This window comes from Bombyx mandarina, chromosome 21 (genome assembly GCF_030267445.1).
Source record: "Bombyx mandarina strain Sakado chromosome 21, ASM3026744v2".
In the NCBI taxonomy this organism is placed as follows: Eukaryota; Metazoa; Arthropoda; class Insecta; order Lepidoptera; family Bombycidae; genus Bombyx; species Bombyx mandarina.
The window spans coordinates 9711625-9728658 of record NC_143227.1 but is presented as its reverse complement, the minus strand read 5'-3'; the positions used below and the strand labels follow the sequence as shown (position 1 = coordinate 9728658).

At 35.4% G+C, this 17034-nt stretch overlaps 1 protein-coding gene across 1 annotated transcript; it reads left to right on the top strand.

Moving 5' to 3' along the window:
* Window positions 1-864: 864 nt before the first annotated feature.
* On the top strand, window positions 865-12320 carry LOC114248265 (uncharacterized). The gene is made up of 5 exons (XM_028181452.2): window positions 865-1116; window positions 4770-4961; window positions 6180-6324; window positions 9924-10057; window positions 11706-12320. Exons 1-5 carry the CDS (start codon window positions 1036-1038, stop codon window positions 11919-11921), a joined length of 768 nt encoding a protein of 255 aa, XP_028037253.2. The 5' UTR covers window positions 865-1035; the 3' UTR covers window positions 11922-12320.
* The last annotated feature ends 4714 nt before the right edge of the window (window positions 12321-17034 follow it).

Sequence of the window (17034 nt, the reverse complement as noted above, 5' to 3'; positions counted from 1 at the left end):
TGCTGAGACTGGTTTGGAGGGTGGGGCAGCCGTTGTAACTATACTGAGATCTTAGAACGTATATCTCAAGGTGGGTGGCGCCTTTACGTTGTAGATGTAGATGGGCTCCAGTAACAACTTAACACCAGGTGGGCTGTGTGCTCGTACACACATCTACGCAATAAATAAAAAACTTGGACTGAACGAGAAGTGCTGGACTGGAGACCTCTTCAATGACATCAGCAGAATAGCCCGGAGCTACATAACGATCAAGATCAGTCTTTCAAGAGTAACGATTGACTTTTTTTTTCCTACCTATGCTGATAGCCTTGAGAGGCTATTTCAGCTTCACCCTAGCGTGTGTAGGTGAGCTCACGCGGCTCAAACCGGAGTGTTGCTAGCACCGACCCTAGCAAGAGCAGTGCTTCGCAGAATCTACCACCGGACTGGAAACGCGACCCACTGAGAACATCTGGCGAGAAACTCAGTGGGCTAACGATTGAGAAAAAAAAGAATGCCTATATAAAGGTTTCAGTGCCCAATCAAATTGCTTATTTTAATCGTTAATGAAGCTATAATACATTTGGATTCGATGCCCAATCGCAGTCATTGTTTATTATATATGTTTGCCATTTGAAGTCCCGATGATACTTGATCTTGCCTCGTATGGCAAAGATTACATATTAGCAGTCACTAGCGCGTGGTTGCTGCACAATTCAAAACATAGCCTGTCAATATCGTATTGGACGAACCGTAAATTGCCAGCTGTAAATTGCATAATCCTAAAAGCGTAATTTAACATTCCTTAGCTCGAAGACTTAGTAATAAACCGCCATAAAACGGAGAAAAGTTATCAACAATAAATTTCGACATACCGTACTGTAAACAAAATAAGCCGACGGCATAAACGTGGCTCAGTCATCGACCATACATGTAGTAGCACATATCAAAACAAACAACTGTTTGAATCAAACATGCGCGCGCATTGATAGCAGTTAAACGAAGGCAGTTAATCGAGCATTAAAATTATTAAGTGAATGTTGATTGGAGATTTTTATGTATAATGTGATGTTTGAAAAGGAGATGAGACGGAACGTATTTGTGCTTTTATCTGTGCTTTTCGTCGTTAGTCTGCAGGTAAGCCGAAAAGTGGGCATTTGTATGTTATAAATGGGACTTCGATGTCATAGTGGGTGGTAGCGTTCTTCTGTATCAATTGGTTTCACAATCCTCGGACGAATTCATCGTCTTCCCAACTCAATAAATTAAAAAGTCTAACTTAAATACATAGTGCATTTTACCATTAATTTAAACTTATACATGAGACACGACTAAAATAATATACCGATTACAGTTAAGAATCTCATAAGAGATGTATTATATTTCACAACTCCAATGTATTCCTGCAATGTACTCACACGTACCCACAACTCTGGTATTCGCTAAGATGGGTTTTTATGAAATTTCATAAAATCCAAATACGATATGAAAATCCAAATAAAAAAGTTAATTTCGACATTTGGTATCTAAACTTTAATAAATAAAAAGATAATTGGACTTTATCAAACACCTGGGATCCTCTAATCGTAAAAATGAAACCCTAAGTTATAAAAACTGACATATCTCAAGATGCGAAGAAGTTCAAATATTAATAGATATTTTTTTCACAAAATTTGACGGTACTTAGCGTAAATGCTGAAGTTAATATATATTTTTCAATTTAATTTCATTTTAAACTAATAACTACCTAACTAATTTTATTTCATTACCCGAAGCTCTTCTGTGTCATTAGTAGGTATAATTACTCTGTAGTGATAGCTTCACACTGATATTAGTAAACTATTTCAAATTTTAATCTTATACCTTTAAACGAGCAATTCTTGTATATTAAATAAATATGTATATAATCTGAATCTCGGAAACGGCTCCAACGATTTTCATAAAATTTAGTATACAGGTGATTTCTGGGGCGAGAAATCGATCTAGCTACGATTTATTTTCAGAAAATGTTGTTTTATTCGTGTTTTCAATAATCAACTCTTCCCGACATCTATTGGCGAATAATAATACTATTTTTCTTAATTGAGGGCAACTAACCGCTTTAAAGACACACCAAGATGGCGTTATCAAAAAAAACCCATCATCTAGTAATTATTATATGTAGTAGTTCAATTTTATTTATTCGAAATATCTTAATGCTTATTCCGTTAAAAACTTTATAGTTACTTTTTCAATTTAGCGATTTATCAAAAGATTAATCAGATAGAAACAAAGTTAATAGATGGTTCTATTTAATGTTCTGTTTTATTTCTATGTCGTAAAGTTTACGATCCCTTGTACTCTGTGTTGTTTTTCGCGGCTATTTAAATTGTTGTTGTTTTTATTTTTTCACGAGGCAGTACAGAACGTTCACCGATGTCAGCAACAAATTGGAAATTATTTCACCTATAAAAGCCGTCTAGTCTTTGTTGGCAACTACATCGGACACTGTCTAACGTAGACAGCTCATATCGCTTGGCTTAATGGTCAATTTAGAGCTTATATTTTTGATCGCATTGAATTGGTAGGCGAGTAAGCCACCCAACCTCATGTTGGGTGGCTTACTGAGATGTGGCGAAACCCACTGCTTCAAGATCGAAATGGATAGTACAATGGCCCTGACACGCGTGAACTTACAAAACTCCCAATTACGAGTAAAAATCTGATGTCGAATGCACTAGAACATTCGAAATCTATACTAATTCGAATTTAAATAATAAAAATTAACACGAAATGCATGGCACGAAATGAAAACATCTTGCATGGTAGTGTTCCTTGAGTCTTTTAAGACAACTCGAAATAGAAATTTTTACAGTAGGTACTGTCAAATGTTAAAAAAGCTAGTAGCAGGTATTATATTGTTTAAATATTTCTAATTTACTTAACATTTTATTACTTCCCTCGTTTTAATTTTAAATTGCTCTCATCTATCATGTTTAATTACGACTCGAGGATGCCGTAAGTCGGTACGGCCCATTAACCTCTATTTATATCATTCTGAAATTACAATTTCAGTTTAAATTTTCATTATTATCTATATATTAATACGTGAAGCAAAAACTTTGTATCCCTTTTTTACGAAAATTGCGCGGACAGAGGAGTATGAAATTTTCCACACTTATAGAGAGTATAGAGAAAAAGTGCACAATGCTATTTTTTTTTTAAATAACGCATAAAAGATACATTAAATCAATAAAGAAAACATTACACACACTACATACCATGTATTTGACGCACACACGCATGTATTGTCAAACTTTTGTTCTTGACGTCTGTGGTCAAATTGAGAATAGATTAAATATTGTTTGTAGCCTTGGCGAAATTTGTGATTATAGAAGTATAAAATACGATCATTATAGTGTACAAATCTATTGTACAATTCCAATTAATTATAGTCGAATTTCGACTACTGCGGGACCCCTAGTTACTATTATTGCAATGTCACATATATGAAATTTGGAACATGTTACGTTGTCAGCAATATTGAGACATCAAAATTGTAGCGATCTATAAATAAACTATAGCTTACAGTGTGTATGAAAACAATTCTCTAAAACAAAGACTGTTGGGAAAGGAAATATTTTAGTATTGTGTTCTTTTTTTTTTCATTGTATCCAATGAACACAAAAAGTAAACTAGTCCATTGTGACGCGCGACTCTTGGGTGAACTAATAAAAGAAAGCTATAAAGAATAACGATCAAATCATAAAAATATTTAAAAAAAAATAGTGGTCATTCTTAATGTTAAGAGAATATTTGTTTTTTATTGCTTACATGGGTAGACGCGCTTACAGCCCACCTGATGTTAAGTGGTTACTGGAGCCCATAGACATCGACAATGTAAATGCCGCCATCTACCTTGAGATATAAGTTCTAAGGTCTCAGTATAGTTACAACGGCTGCCCCACCCTTCAAACCGAAACGCATTATTGTTTCGGACTCACAAGAGGTCCTACCACCAGTAGAATAGGCTAAATTTCAATAGTTCTTGAACGAACCTAACTGGTAGCGTTCGCAAATTATTCACAAATACAAAACAAGAGCAAAACCTTAATAAATTAAAACGAAAATGTTCTTGTTTATTCTTATACCATGCAGTTTATTCAATTATTTGAAATGCTATCTGAAAAACCGGATCATTCAATTTGTATTGAAATGAACATTAACCGAATTGGAACAATGTCACTGAATCAACAAAATGTGGGTTGCCGCTCGCCGATAAGCTGTACAATGTATGTTTAATGATCACAAATCAACATTATTCTTCGTTAATTTGGCGAATTTTTCAACAAGAATTTTGTTTATTCCTACAATTTAAATACTGATATTAAATAGTCGTGCTTGTGTTCATTTATTAGATAGAAATTATTTATTACATTTTATTTGCGATTTATCTCGAAATTTTCTTACAAATTAGAACTAATCTAATACTCGTAGTAGATATGACTGTGATATGACTGATATGACTGTGATGATAATTCAATAAAAGAAAATTTTCACAGGGATATCTGTCAAATGCATAGTTTAGCGTTCGACAGATATCCCTGTGAAAATTTTATATCTATCTTTATATTTTTTTCTAGTTCTCGAAATCGAAACGCATGATTATTTTATAGAAATAGAGAAACGGGCAATAATAAAATCGCAATAAAATTAGACTCTTATATTTAAAGTAAAGAGACCTAAATTGCAATACATTTCTTCTACCCCTTTAGTTACATTTGGTAACTCAAATCCATTTTGTATTCCAGACGACAGATTTCCAGGATAACCTAATAAATGGTTATCGGGCGCTGATTGCGGACATCCAGGTCCGAACTCAGAAATCGCGGGAGGACATGGACACACTAGTATCACAAATAAAACTTTTAATGAAGAACGAAGCTGATAAAGCTATTAACTATATGACAGTTTATTTGGAGCAGATATCGTTATATTTTCAGGTAAGATCATTGTTTTACTAAGGTGCGTACAAAAAACAAAATTATGATACAGAAGAAACTCTTGAGGGGATTATTTATTTATTTCACCAATACTAGATCATTTTTATTATTTTTGGGAAGATTTTCGGATAAAGTGAATTGAGTTCTTCGAGCATGTAACTATACTGAACTTTTGGAGTACATAAAAACATAGTTAACCCTCAATGGTTACGAAAAATAATAGAAAAGGTAAAGTGTTCATAACTAATGCTCTGAAATGAAATTTTTATTTTACAGTATTGCTATACTATTTTTTAATGTACCATATTGTACCGCTTTTACGCGCTGTATAGGGCTCCCATTGATGGGGCGACGATCAGTGGCCTGATTGACGAAGCTTACACGAATCTGCTGAATGCAATCAGCAAAGTATCGGTTATTGTAGCGAACCTTGGATGGAACCTATATCCAGCAGTGGATGTCTATAGGCCTATGATGATGAAAGCACATTACAAAAATGAACATTTGTTAATGACGCATATTCACATGTTTGTCAATTTGTTCGTATTCTTAAGTCCGCATGTTGTTGACCCATTTGAGTTGAAAAGGTGTATTATTATTTCTTTATTCTTTCCTATTTATTAATCCTTTTGTGCATAGATGTATCAATACACGAAATGTAGCAAATCATTCTAAAAACTTTAAATCATATTGAAAGATAGCTGAATTAAATTATCACAAATTCAATCTGTATAACCATGCAAAGTTATATTAGACTAGCCGTACTCGCCCGCTTCGCTGGGGATTTAAAATTATCATTATTATTTATTGTCATTATTGTTAGGGGGTTCAAAACTCATATAAATATTAGCCTATCCATTAAGTACATGTATTTTCTACATGGATACCAAGTTTTAAGTCAATCAGATGTGTTAAGGATCTCTAAATCCCCCTCCAAACAAGTTTTTATTCTCGCCCACCACCGAGCTTCACTTCATCTAGCGATCGCGAACGCATATACATCTTTAACGATTACATACATTATCTACTACAATATTCAACCTCATTATTATTTGTTCTTCAGTTTTTATCTTTTAATATACTTGTAAATACGAGCCAAATCGTTTCATTGAAGAGTACAATAAGACATCCAGCAAGGAACAAGATGCATGGTTCAGTAGTTATAACGGAACATCCGTAAAAATCACTGTAGATTTATGAAAGCTTTGAATATTTTAGGTGATAATTCACGATCGAAAGCCTCGGAACGGCACGTACTGCAAGGAGAGTATCGTTAAACTCCTCGGAGAGAACCTGCAATTGGCCGACGAGAACGTGACGTTATGCTTGGCGCTCGGCTACCAGAGAGTACAGAGACTACCAGGTACTAAATTTATTTATTGGCATTTTCTATCAAATAATATATTTTAAGACTTCAGTTTTAGCAAACGAAAATATAATAGACTAGCGACCCGCCCTCGCTTCGCTTCGGAAACATTAAAACACACATGAAACCAAAAAAATAAAATAATTTTTGTTTTAAAAAAGTAGCCTATGTTCATCAGGGACAATGTCGGCTTCTAATGGAAAAATAATTTTTCAAATCGGTCCAGTAGTTTCGGAGCCTATTCGAAACAAACAAACAAACAAATCTTTCCTCTTTATAATATTAGTATAGACTAATCGGCTATGGAGGAGAGGTTTTTCTATACTTTTTTACTAATCTATACTAATATTATAAAGAGAAAAGATCTATTTGTTTGTATTGAATAGGCTCCGAAACTACTGAACCGATTTGAAAAATTCTTTCACTGTTTGGAAGCTATATTATTCCCGAGTGACATAAGCTATAATCTTTTTTGAAAAAATTAGGGATCCTTACTAAAACTCCAATAATGTAAAAAAGAAGGTGTAAAAAAATTACCTAAAATATTCTTTACATCGCGTGCCCTGCGAAAACTATTGATGATAGAATAAAGTAAGTTACTAAGATTTGGTATGTATAACACATTATTATTTACAAAAAGTGTCGCGACAGCATATGTCTTAGCTATTATAGTTATGCCGCAATAAGTGATTTTATTTAAAAAAATAAAACAACGTCGTTGAAATTTTTGTTAAAGACCCGAGCGGAGCCGGAGCGGGCCGCTGGTTTAGTTTGATATATGTAATTACACTATGTGTTTCGTTGATAGCCGTTGATCTTTATGAAGCCAGTGTCTTTATCAACTTTAAGAGATTACGTAGAGGTCAATATAGTGTTGCGATAGCCTTACGCTGGACTGGAACACACTAAAGTTTCGCGCCAGAAATAGGCAGCAGCATGGTGGTGTCAGGGCGGGCTTATAGCACGTCATTCTACTAATAAGTAGACTCTTGGGTAGGGATAGACAGAATGGCAGAAATGGACCTGATAAAATGATACTGAGAATACTTATAAAATAAAATAAAATAGATAGTCATTTCTCCCACCTATATCTCCTGTTAAACAGCAGGACTGACCATTGTCATTGACCTCTTATTTTCTTGACTATCTCTTCCCATTTCTCCTCTACTTCCAGTCTTCAGTAATAATGGAACGTGTTTTCAATGTTTATTGTTTTTTTAATAATTGTAAATACTGGTAAGGCATATTGTGCCCGAAAGTGTGTCGCGTAGCAGTAATGCGCTTCGGTTCGAAGTGTGGTTTAGTCGTTGTACTAAAAAACTAAGACTTAAAACTTATGTTTCAAGGTAGGTGGTGGTATTTACGTTGTTGGTGTCTCGATAGATATTGGTTATCGGAGCATGGACACTTAACACCAGGTGGGCCGTGAGCTCGTCTATCTATCTTAGGAATAAATTAAAATTGTTAAAATAAAAAAATGTTTATTTCTTCGACGAATCACCTTGCTTTTCAGTAAAAAAGGTGGAGCAATTGTTATTACTTACAATTCAGATTTAAAAAATAAATGAGCAATAATTTCTTCTAACTTACTGGTGGTAGGACCTCTTTTGAGTCCGCAAGGGTAGGTACTACCACCCTGTCTATTTCTGCCGTGAAGCAGAATGCGTTTCAGCTTGAAGGGCGGGGCAGCCGTTGTGCTGTTAAAAGTGAGACATTAGAACTCATGTCTCAAGGTGGGTGGCGGCATTTACGTTGTAGATGTCCATGGACTCCGGTAACCACTTAACACCAAGGGGGCCGTGAGCTCGTCCACCCCTAAGTCTAACCAATAAAAAAATTTCAATAAATAGAAATCTTCGTTCTAATGCATAGGAGCGTTTGCTAACAATCTCCTGACTGAGCGGATTCATTCACGTAGTCGCTCATAACAAAAGGTGCGAGTTCATGTTTACGCGAACGAAATAAAAGTACATAAACTATTTACGATACGGCCTCATTTATAAGGAAGTTGTGAAACTACGTGTCACACATTTGATTTTGCTACAGGTTTCCTTGTTTGCACATTACATTTCCGCTGTCACTATATACAGGAAGTTCCAATATTGATACGGTAGCGTTTTGTATTGTAATATGGTGTGTTGACGATGTTTTTTTTTGCCTTTTTTGCATTTGGTGACTTTAGTCTTATACTGTGATAGTGTGACTTATATTAGTGTGATACCGAAATCCATAGACATTGCGAATCTCACTTCCACTATGAGACCTGAAATCTGAGTATATGTGAAGCAACAATTTCCATACTTCACGTAATGCTTAGTTACTATTACTTTATACTTAAATAAACCAATTAATATTTAGGCTTTTTAAACGAAAAGAAATCTAACATCCTAAATACTTAGGAGATTATATTTACTAAGGCTTTAAATATTATACATAAAGTTTTAATTTCTTAGAATAACTAAATAGTAATTTATTTAAAATCATGCACGACAGTGTAATAATATCTGTCGGATAATAACAGTAATAATATTTGAGAACAGATCACGCATAGGCATCCTTCAGTCCATTCATAGATAAGAATCTCCCAGACAAAGAGAAAACAAACCTGTTCATCACACAATATTTGCCCTATGTGAGAATCGAACCCACGACCCTGGGCGCAACAGTCAGATCCGCTAACTACTACACCACCGAGTCAGACAGACCGAGTCAATAGTATTAGTATAATCTTAATTCCCTACCTCGTTTTCTGCCGTTCATGGTAGGTTGTTGTTGAGCCCGCATGGATTGATTGCACAGGTCGCGATAACCATTACAATACAATCAACTTCGATCTAATGTCTCAATGTCAGTAGCAGTAGTTCATCACGTTGTGTTGCTAATGAACTCCAGAAACCACTACAGGGCTCATACAGTGTGTAACTAGCCTTTTATGATAACTAATTAAAAAAAAACATATACTTAAAACTATAGACGCAGTTTCATAGTGAACAGTCGGTTCGTTCGTTTTTTTCTTACCTATTCTAGTAGCCTCGAGAGGTTATTCTAGATTCAACGTACTAGTAGCTGAGTTCACGGGGCTCAAACCGGGAGTGTTGCTAACACTGGCCCTAGCAAGAGCAGTGCTTCCCAGAATCTACCACCGAATAGGAAACGGGACTCACTGAGAAGATCCGGCGGAAAACTCAGTAGGCTGTGTCTAAGGGTTAATTTACTCGTCGAGCCCTTCGTCGCAAGCGACGGGTTCGGCGAGGATAGTGACTGGTGGACCGGTACTTGAGGTATCTAAAAGCACCGTTAATGGATCGGAAGGATCCGCAATGATGTGTTTAGGACGTCGGCTGTTTACCATTCGATCCACAGGATCGGTTATGGTGGTTCGTTCGTTTGTCGTCTAGGGTATTAAGTTTTGACTCTTCCTTTTTTTCCCTTTTTTCTGTAGTCTTGTCTAGAAAAGCCTCACAATCTCAGGTCTCCGTTTTAGTCTATATCTAGTCATTGTAGGTCGTATGTCCTGTCAAAGAGGTCGCATACCACGACACATAGCTTTGGTTTGGGTATGCATAGGTATATGATTAACTTATTATGCTTAACAGAAAAGCTACAAGTACATTTTGAGACGTTAGAGAATCTAAAGAAGTATTCGGCTTCGAAACTATTCGAGTGCCAGAAACAACAGCAAGTCGGTGGGAACTGCTCTCACGAGAGCCAAGATCTGGAGAGGACTGTGGTAAGTAAAACTATGATAATTGACTTATTATTGAGTTATTTAAACTTATTGAAACCAAAGCACTTTTATAGTTCAAAATGCAAAGGTAGTATCTGTGGTGAAATAATGACGTCAGTATTCACTATAGGGCGCTCTCTTTACAGATTTCAATTAAAAACACTGCGATCAATTTGCAAATGATTAAAAAAAACTTAAAATACAAGAGCGCATTAAATGTAAGAAAACCAATTATAAAATTAAAAAGTCACTTTCTATCGTTAATATTTACAACCTGTCGTCCATGACCATGTAAAATGTAAAGTATTTAGAAGTATCGGAAAATGTAAAATTTATGTGTGTAGTGATTGATGCCTCTAAAAGGCTTGAAATTGTATCAACGAACAGCGAAAACTTTAGAAAATGTTGTTCATAGTTTTGGAAATAAGTAATATTAACCAGATTATTCGGTCTGGAGGATCTAGTCTACATAATTAAACTTTTTTCATTAAGCACGATTTACCTCATAATAGATTTAGGAAAAAGTATAAAACTTTCCCTTTGACTATTAAACCAACTAACGACGAGACCTTTTGAGAAACTAAAAGTATTATGTTTGTGTGATTGACCATCATCTTCTTTTAATAAAATTTACGTCCTGTAGAGTTGAAGCGTAATAAATATAGTTTATTAGATTTTCCCGACGTTTTTTTCGCGTTAATGTAGACAAAAGAATTATATCTCTCGTAAACAGTACTTTTTTTCTGGATGACACATGTCTATGTCCTTTTCTGTGTCCTTGACAGGGTGTATAAAAATTTTCATAATGATAGATTCAGTAGTTATGATATGAAGGCATATCAAACAATCATTCCTAATCTAATCATTTCCCACTGTAACTTGTGCTAAACATGAAATACACCTATTTGGAGTAGAAGTCGAGGCGTTGATGTATGCCAAACAACTTCCTTGAAGTATCACTAAATACGAATAACTAGTTAATCATTATTACATAATCTCTGCTAATGAAACAATTTTACGTTTAGCTCCACAGAGATTTCACATGTTATGCTGGTCCAATCGTGGCTTAGAAACCATGGTAGAACTGCACGTAATCAAATTTCAACTCATTTGATAAATTTAACCATGTCATTTCAAAAAATAAAAACTACAAATTTCCAGAGAGCATTATCATTTCAATCTATACTAAAATTATAAAGAGGAAAGATTTGTTTGTTTATTTGTGCTAAATATGCTCCGAAACTACTGAACCGATTTGAAAAATTCTTTGACTGCTTGGAACCTAACACTATTCCCAAGTGACATTGGCTATAATCTTTTTTCGAAAAAAATTAGGGATCCTTACTAAATCTCCAATAATGTAGCCCGAGGTGCAAAAAAAAATTACCTAAAATATTCATAAATCGCGTGCCCTGCGAAAACTATTGATGATAGAATAAAATAATATACTACGACCTTGTGGAACACATTTTTACAAAAAGTGTCGCGACAGTATATGTCTAACTATTGTAGTAATGCCGCAAAAAGGGTTCTTTTATTTAAAAAAATAAAACAACGTCAAATATCGTTGAATTTTTTGTTAAAGACCCGAGCGAAGCCGAAGCGGGCCGCTAGTTAATAATAAAAACAAATTTTATGTTTTTTTTTACAGTTCCTGTATGAAACGTCACCGTTTCCGGTGGTGATGTCTGAAATAGCTATACACGGCTTCAAAGAAGTCTCAGATCTAAGTGTTTGCCTCAAAGACATCATATCACGAATGATGACGCATTCCGTCAAAGTCATCGGAGACTTCAACCGATGCATACATAACATTGAGATGCCGAAACTGAAATATTTGCTTAAGTTCATGAAAAAGTACGCCTGAAAATGACTGACCGTCTGCGGGATGAATTAAGAAATTGTAATGTTTTGTAAATAACTTTTTTTTAATAGTTACTAATAGTGTTTTAAGTTGAAGCTTTCCACTATATAAAACCGGATAGATGTAAGTAAACATAAAAAATATATATTATTTAAGTGATAAATTATAACATGCTGCGCATATTGGTAGTAACAAAGAAAATCTTTAAAAATTGTATTATATAAAACGCCTTCCTTTTGATACTGCACTCGACTAGTTATAACTATGTCTTAATAAAAGCTAACCCAATAAACGTCAATTTGTAAATTTTCCTTTGTTTTTCCCTTAGAACTTAATGCATTACGAACATAAAAATGGCCAAGTCGCTCTTAGCATTCTCGAGTGCTCGACAAATATCAGTTAATTTTAACTATACAGGTATGTAGATACACATAAACATTATTATTATAAATTTGAACGTTTGTTACATGATTGTGTGTGTTTGTGTGTGTGTATATATGTGTGTTTTAAAAAAGATTTTATCGACGAAAAGCTAATTTTTGTTACGATAAAATACACGATTTGCTATGACAGGAGGCACCTAGTCTTATTAATACAAAATAAATTAATAACTTCAATACACCTAATGTGTCACATTCTGGACAATATGTTATCTGGGATAATCCAGAGAGACGTTCGTTTGATGGGGAATATTTCGGCTGGGGGTATTTTCTGTAAGCTTTTCCTCATATATCTATATACATTTTGATTGGATGATTGAATTCTGAAGGTGTATGTCGTACACAGAAATTCAATTAATTGTTTCAAAAAAAAAGTTTCTCATGAAGTATTTAATTTTGTCTATATCATTTCATTCTAATTTTGTGAACAATTCTATTCTTGAGATTATTTGTAAAATTCTCTTGTAGTTTACTCTACATCTTCGAACGCTGCTCGCATTAATGATCTGACAGATTTCAAAGATAAAACTTTATAGATATTTTTGTCTACTTTACGATTGTCCGGAATGCTGACTCTTGCTTTACTAGATCATACACAAAAGACTAGTAGATACTACTATAGAGACTAGATACTACAAATACTAGGATATTCACAAAATACGAATTCATTTATACCGCAAATTACAAAGATAATAAAATAGATAATTACCGTTAAATACGGATATGAGCCATGAATTTTTCTCCTTTATCCATAACAGTAGTAGCCAGTGGGAGATAACCGCTTCTTATATTGCCACGTAATACTCTCCCTAACCGCTATTTTCGGGTATGTCGTGGACCCTCATGCTGGATACACCAACCACCCTACTTATTTGAGCCGTAAAGCAGCCATGCGTAATTTTTTAAGGGTAGAATAACCGCTAGTCCGAGGTACATTTAGAAATTCACGTTATAGGCTCCAATAACCATTTAAGATTAGTTATACCAGCGGTCGGGGAACCGGGGTAAATTACCCCAAATGGGGTAAAATGAAATTTTGGGGGGGGTAAAAATGAAACTTTTGTGAGTAAAAAGTATATTATATTGAACTGAAACTTCTTTAGAATCGTTGCGATTTCAAATTTATCATGGGGGCTATAATATGAGAGATGCTAAAACAAAGCGATTTCGTTTGTTTTTGTTTTGTTCTTTGCCATGGGGTAATATCAACTTACACAAAAATATTTTGGGGTAATAATTAAAAAAGTTCCCCGACCGCTGAATTATACAGTAAGCTTGTTTGCGAATCTAGTGAAACCAAAAAAATATGTCGACGTTTCTGTTCCAAAGTTTTAGATTGATTTCAAAGAAACTTTGATCTTACTATGACATTACTATATAGATTAAATGGTTGTAAGAATAATTCTAAACTTAAATCAAACAAGCTATTTCTTCAATCAAAAATTAAGTGGAATCTCAAACTTGGGGTGAGAACAAAACATAAATTAGTATAATATTAATAGACACCAGAACATAAGGACTGCCGTCGTCCGTAAGACAAAGTCTCGTGAAACTAGAATATATGACTGCTTCACGGCTGAAATAGGCGGGCTATTGGCCTACAAAGCAGACTTACAATACACCCTAAAACCAGTAAACAGCCACATATTTGAAAAAAATTAAGCTTCTTTAAAGTTTATCGCCTATAGAGACAAGTTAACCGACGTTAAGTTAAATGACGACGCTTGTAGCTGGAAGTAAGTATTGTACTTTTTGACGAAGCATGTTGCTGATAACTCTGTTTCTATAATCTGACGAAGCGTGTTGCGGATAATAATATGTTTAAAAAAAGTGTTATTTCATTATTGCGATTAAAAATGTTGTTAAATGGAGTAGTTAACCTTTATCATTACCGTATTTGATCATATTGGATTTTTGAAAAAAATAACGCTAAAGAATTTAGGTTACTGTTTCTATTTAAATCGCGTTATTTTAATCATGTGTTTTAGTTATTTATTTAAGACATGTGCGTATACAATCATCTTAATGCTCCAAAACCACCACGGCAGTACCTAAGCAATTTGCAAAGAACATTAATTGTTGACATGATAACGATCCAATTCAGATAATTGATACTAATATTTTTATTTTTTAAATCACTCACCAATGATATGAGTACATCTGCGGATGAGGGCTGATATTTCAAGAGCCTGCTGAATCTGAGAGTCCTTTGAGCCATCGTTAGAGGTCCAACAGGCCGCGACACATGGATAAGCGGAGAGGATGGCGGACGAGACGGCGGGGTCGTCATGGCTGGAATGTTCCTACGGACCGTCTCTAAAGGCACAGTTCTAGCCACCAAAGTGTCACTACCGACAGAATTTGCACTACCACTGAACATGTTCATCAAATCGCCAATAGAACCGCCTCCGCTTGAACCAGTACTACACCTCAACTTGTCCAAGTCCGTCAAACTGGACCCTCGTCGGACTCGCAACCGCGAACCGGTCACATTGGTCCGGCTCTGATACGGTTGGTCCCGCCTCACGTCGGCTTCGCTGGCCGCTTGACCCTTTCTACTTCGAAACATTGTTAATCCGACATTCCACATCAAAGCTTAAGAGACAACTGCACGCCACTTACACCTGTTGAATTTGCATACAAACGGAGCGATAATGCGGTTCGATATCAATAGTGCCAGGGCCGCCCGCAGGATGCCGTGGTGTCCTCGCACGTTTCCGTCGCCATCGCTTGCGCAATATTTCAACTCCCTGATCACATTCAATTTTTTTTTTCTATCCTAAGGGGTGCGCACTCAACAGAGGCCGTTTACAGACTGAGTAGGGTGAACGGAGCTCGTAGAGTGCGTGTGGTCGGAGTAGCGGAGTAGAACTAATGATGTGATCGAGTTCAACGCATCAGGCCTCCACAGGCGGCGAGCACTTTAACTTAGACGAATAAAAATCTGTACTTAATACAATGAATATTGTGAGAAACAAAACAAAAAAAAGTTCTATTCTGAATTCGATCCGTCGACCTACTTGTTTAAACATTACTTAAGCACTTGATTACGAATTTTTTTTTTCTCTCTCTACGGACTCTAGATGATATTTAACTTTGAACAAAGTTTATTGAGTTTTGTGAAAGTAACTCAATAGAAAATCCAAGAGTGAAAATAAAATTTAATTAATTGCAAAAGAACTTGTGACGTAATTAGCTGTCACGAGAGTGTTTTGCACAGCTTCTTTTTTTCTGCCCTAGATGAGCTGATTTGTATTAAGTGATTACGCCGATATTTTGTAGCAACTACATTCTACCACCAGTGATCAGTTAGTGTTGAAGTAGGGCTTGATTTTATTACACGGTGTTATTTCCTCGTCGTGAAAGGCGTTTATGATCACCTATGACTCATCACCTTTTTTATGACTTTCGTACTACTCGCAAAGCAAACAAGTGCACTTATCTCATATATAATTTAATTGAGACCTCAACCACATATCTCAAGGTGGGTGCGGTATTGTGATATTTATGTAGTCACTTCATATCAGAACGCTCTTATGCTTATCCGCCCACGTAGCAATAAAAGAATATTTGAGATACACTGTTAATTTTTCACAACAATTTTCATCTGCTATTTTCTATTCTAACACTATAATCATTGCTTGACACAGAAACTATCCTAAAAAGCAACAAAATTCGAACTTCATTTTCCCATTTAATCCACACTAATATAGTAAATGCGAAAATGAATTAGTTAGTTTTTGACTTACGCTTTCGCGTCGTAACTACTCAACCGATCATCACACGTCGACAGTGTTACAAAAAAGGTACTATGTAGTAATTTTCTGGCTCCAAAATCAATATATGCTATTTATTCCGGAGGATTTTTCTAAATGAACACCAACAAAGCTAGTTATAATATCAATACACAAGACATCATTAATGTACATTTTTGGATGATTAGCGTCCTCACAAAGCAAGTGTCAATCTAAAAGTCAATACTGAAGTGAAAGATTGCTTTGATGTTACGCAACACGTCATCCTGAAGAAACTAAGCGACAGATAAATCTGGATTAATCTCATTTCCCTGTACGCGAACATTTCGTGTTACGTACGAGTAAATCTTTCTTATTTCGGGCATTATTAGAAAATTTTGTCGGTAGAAAATTTAATATTTAATAATATAAGTTCAGTGACAAAGTCAAAGCTAGAACGAGCCAGTGGTAAATAATATAAGAGTTTTTTTTATTGCTTATATGGGTAGACGAACTCACAACTCACCTGGTTTTAAGTGGTTACTGGACCTCATAGACATCTACAACGTAAATGAGCCACCCACCTTGAGACATAAGTTCTAAGGTCTCAGTATATTTACAATGGCTGCCCCACCCTTCAAACAGAAACGCATTACTGCTTCACGACAGAAATAGGTAGGGTGTGGTAGGTACCACGACGACTTCAAAGTGCACAATGAATCAATTAAATAAGTGTTGCAGATTGAACGCTAGGATCGAAGACGGACAGGGGGATAGGATTGACCGTGCCGCTTATCAAAATGGTCAATAAATTAATAATAAAGAGCTTAAAAACAAAAATGACTATCGTCTTTACTGGTGGTAGGACGTCTTGTGAGTCCGCGAGGGTAGGTTCTACCGCCCTGCCTATTTCTGCCGTGAAGCAGTAATGCGTTTCGGCTT

Coding starts and splice junctions, on each gene's coding strand:
- LOC114248265 (XM_028181452.2), top strand. CDS start 1,036: ATGTATAATGTGATGTTTGAAAAGGAGATGAGACGGAACGTATTTGTG. Junction 6,325..9,923: donor GAGAGTACAGAGACTACCAG/GTACTAAATTTA, acceptor TATGCTTAACAG/AAAAGCTACAAGTACATTTT. Junction 10,058..11,705: donor AAGATCTGGAGAGGACTGTG/GTAAGTAAAACT, acceptor TTTTTTTTACAG/TTCCTGTATGAAACGTCACC.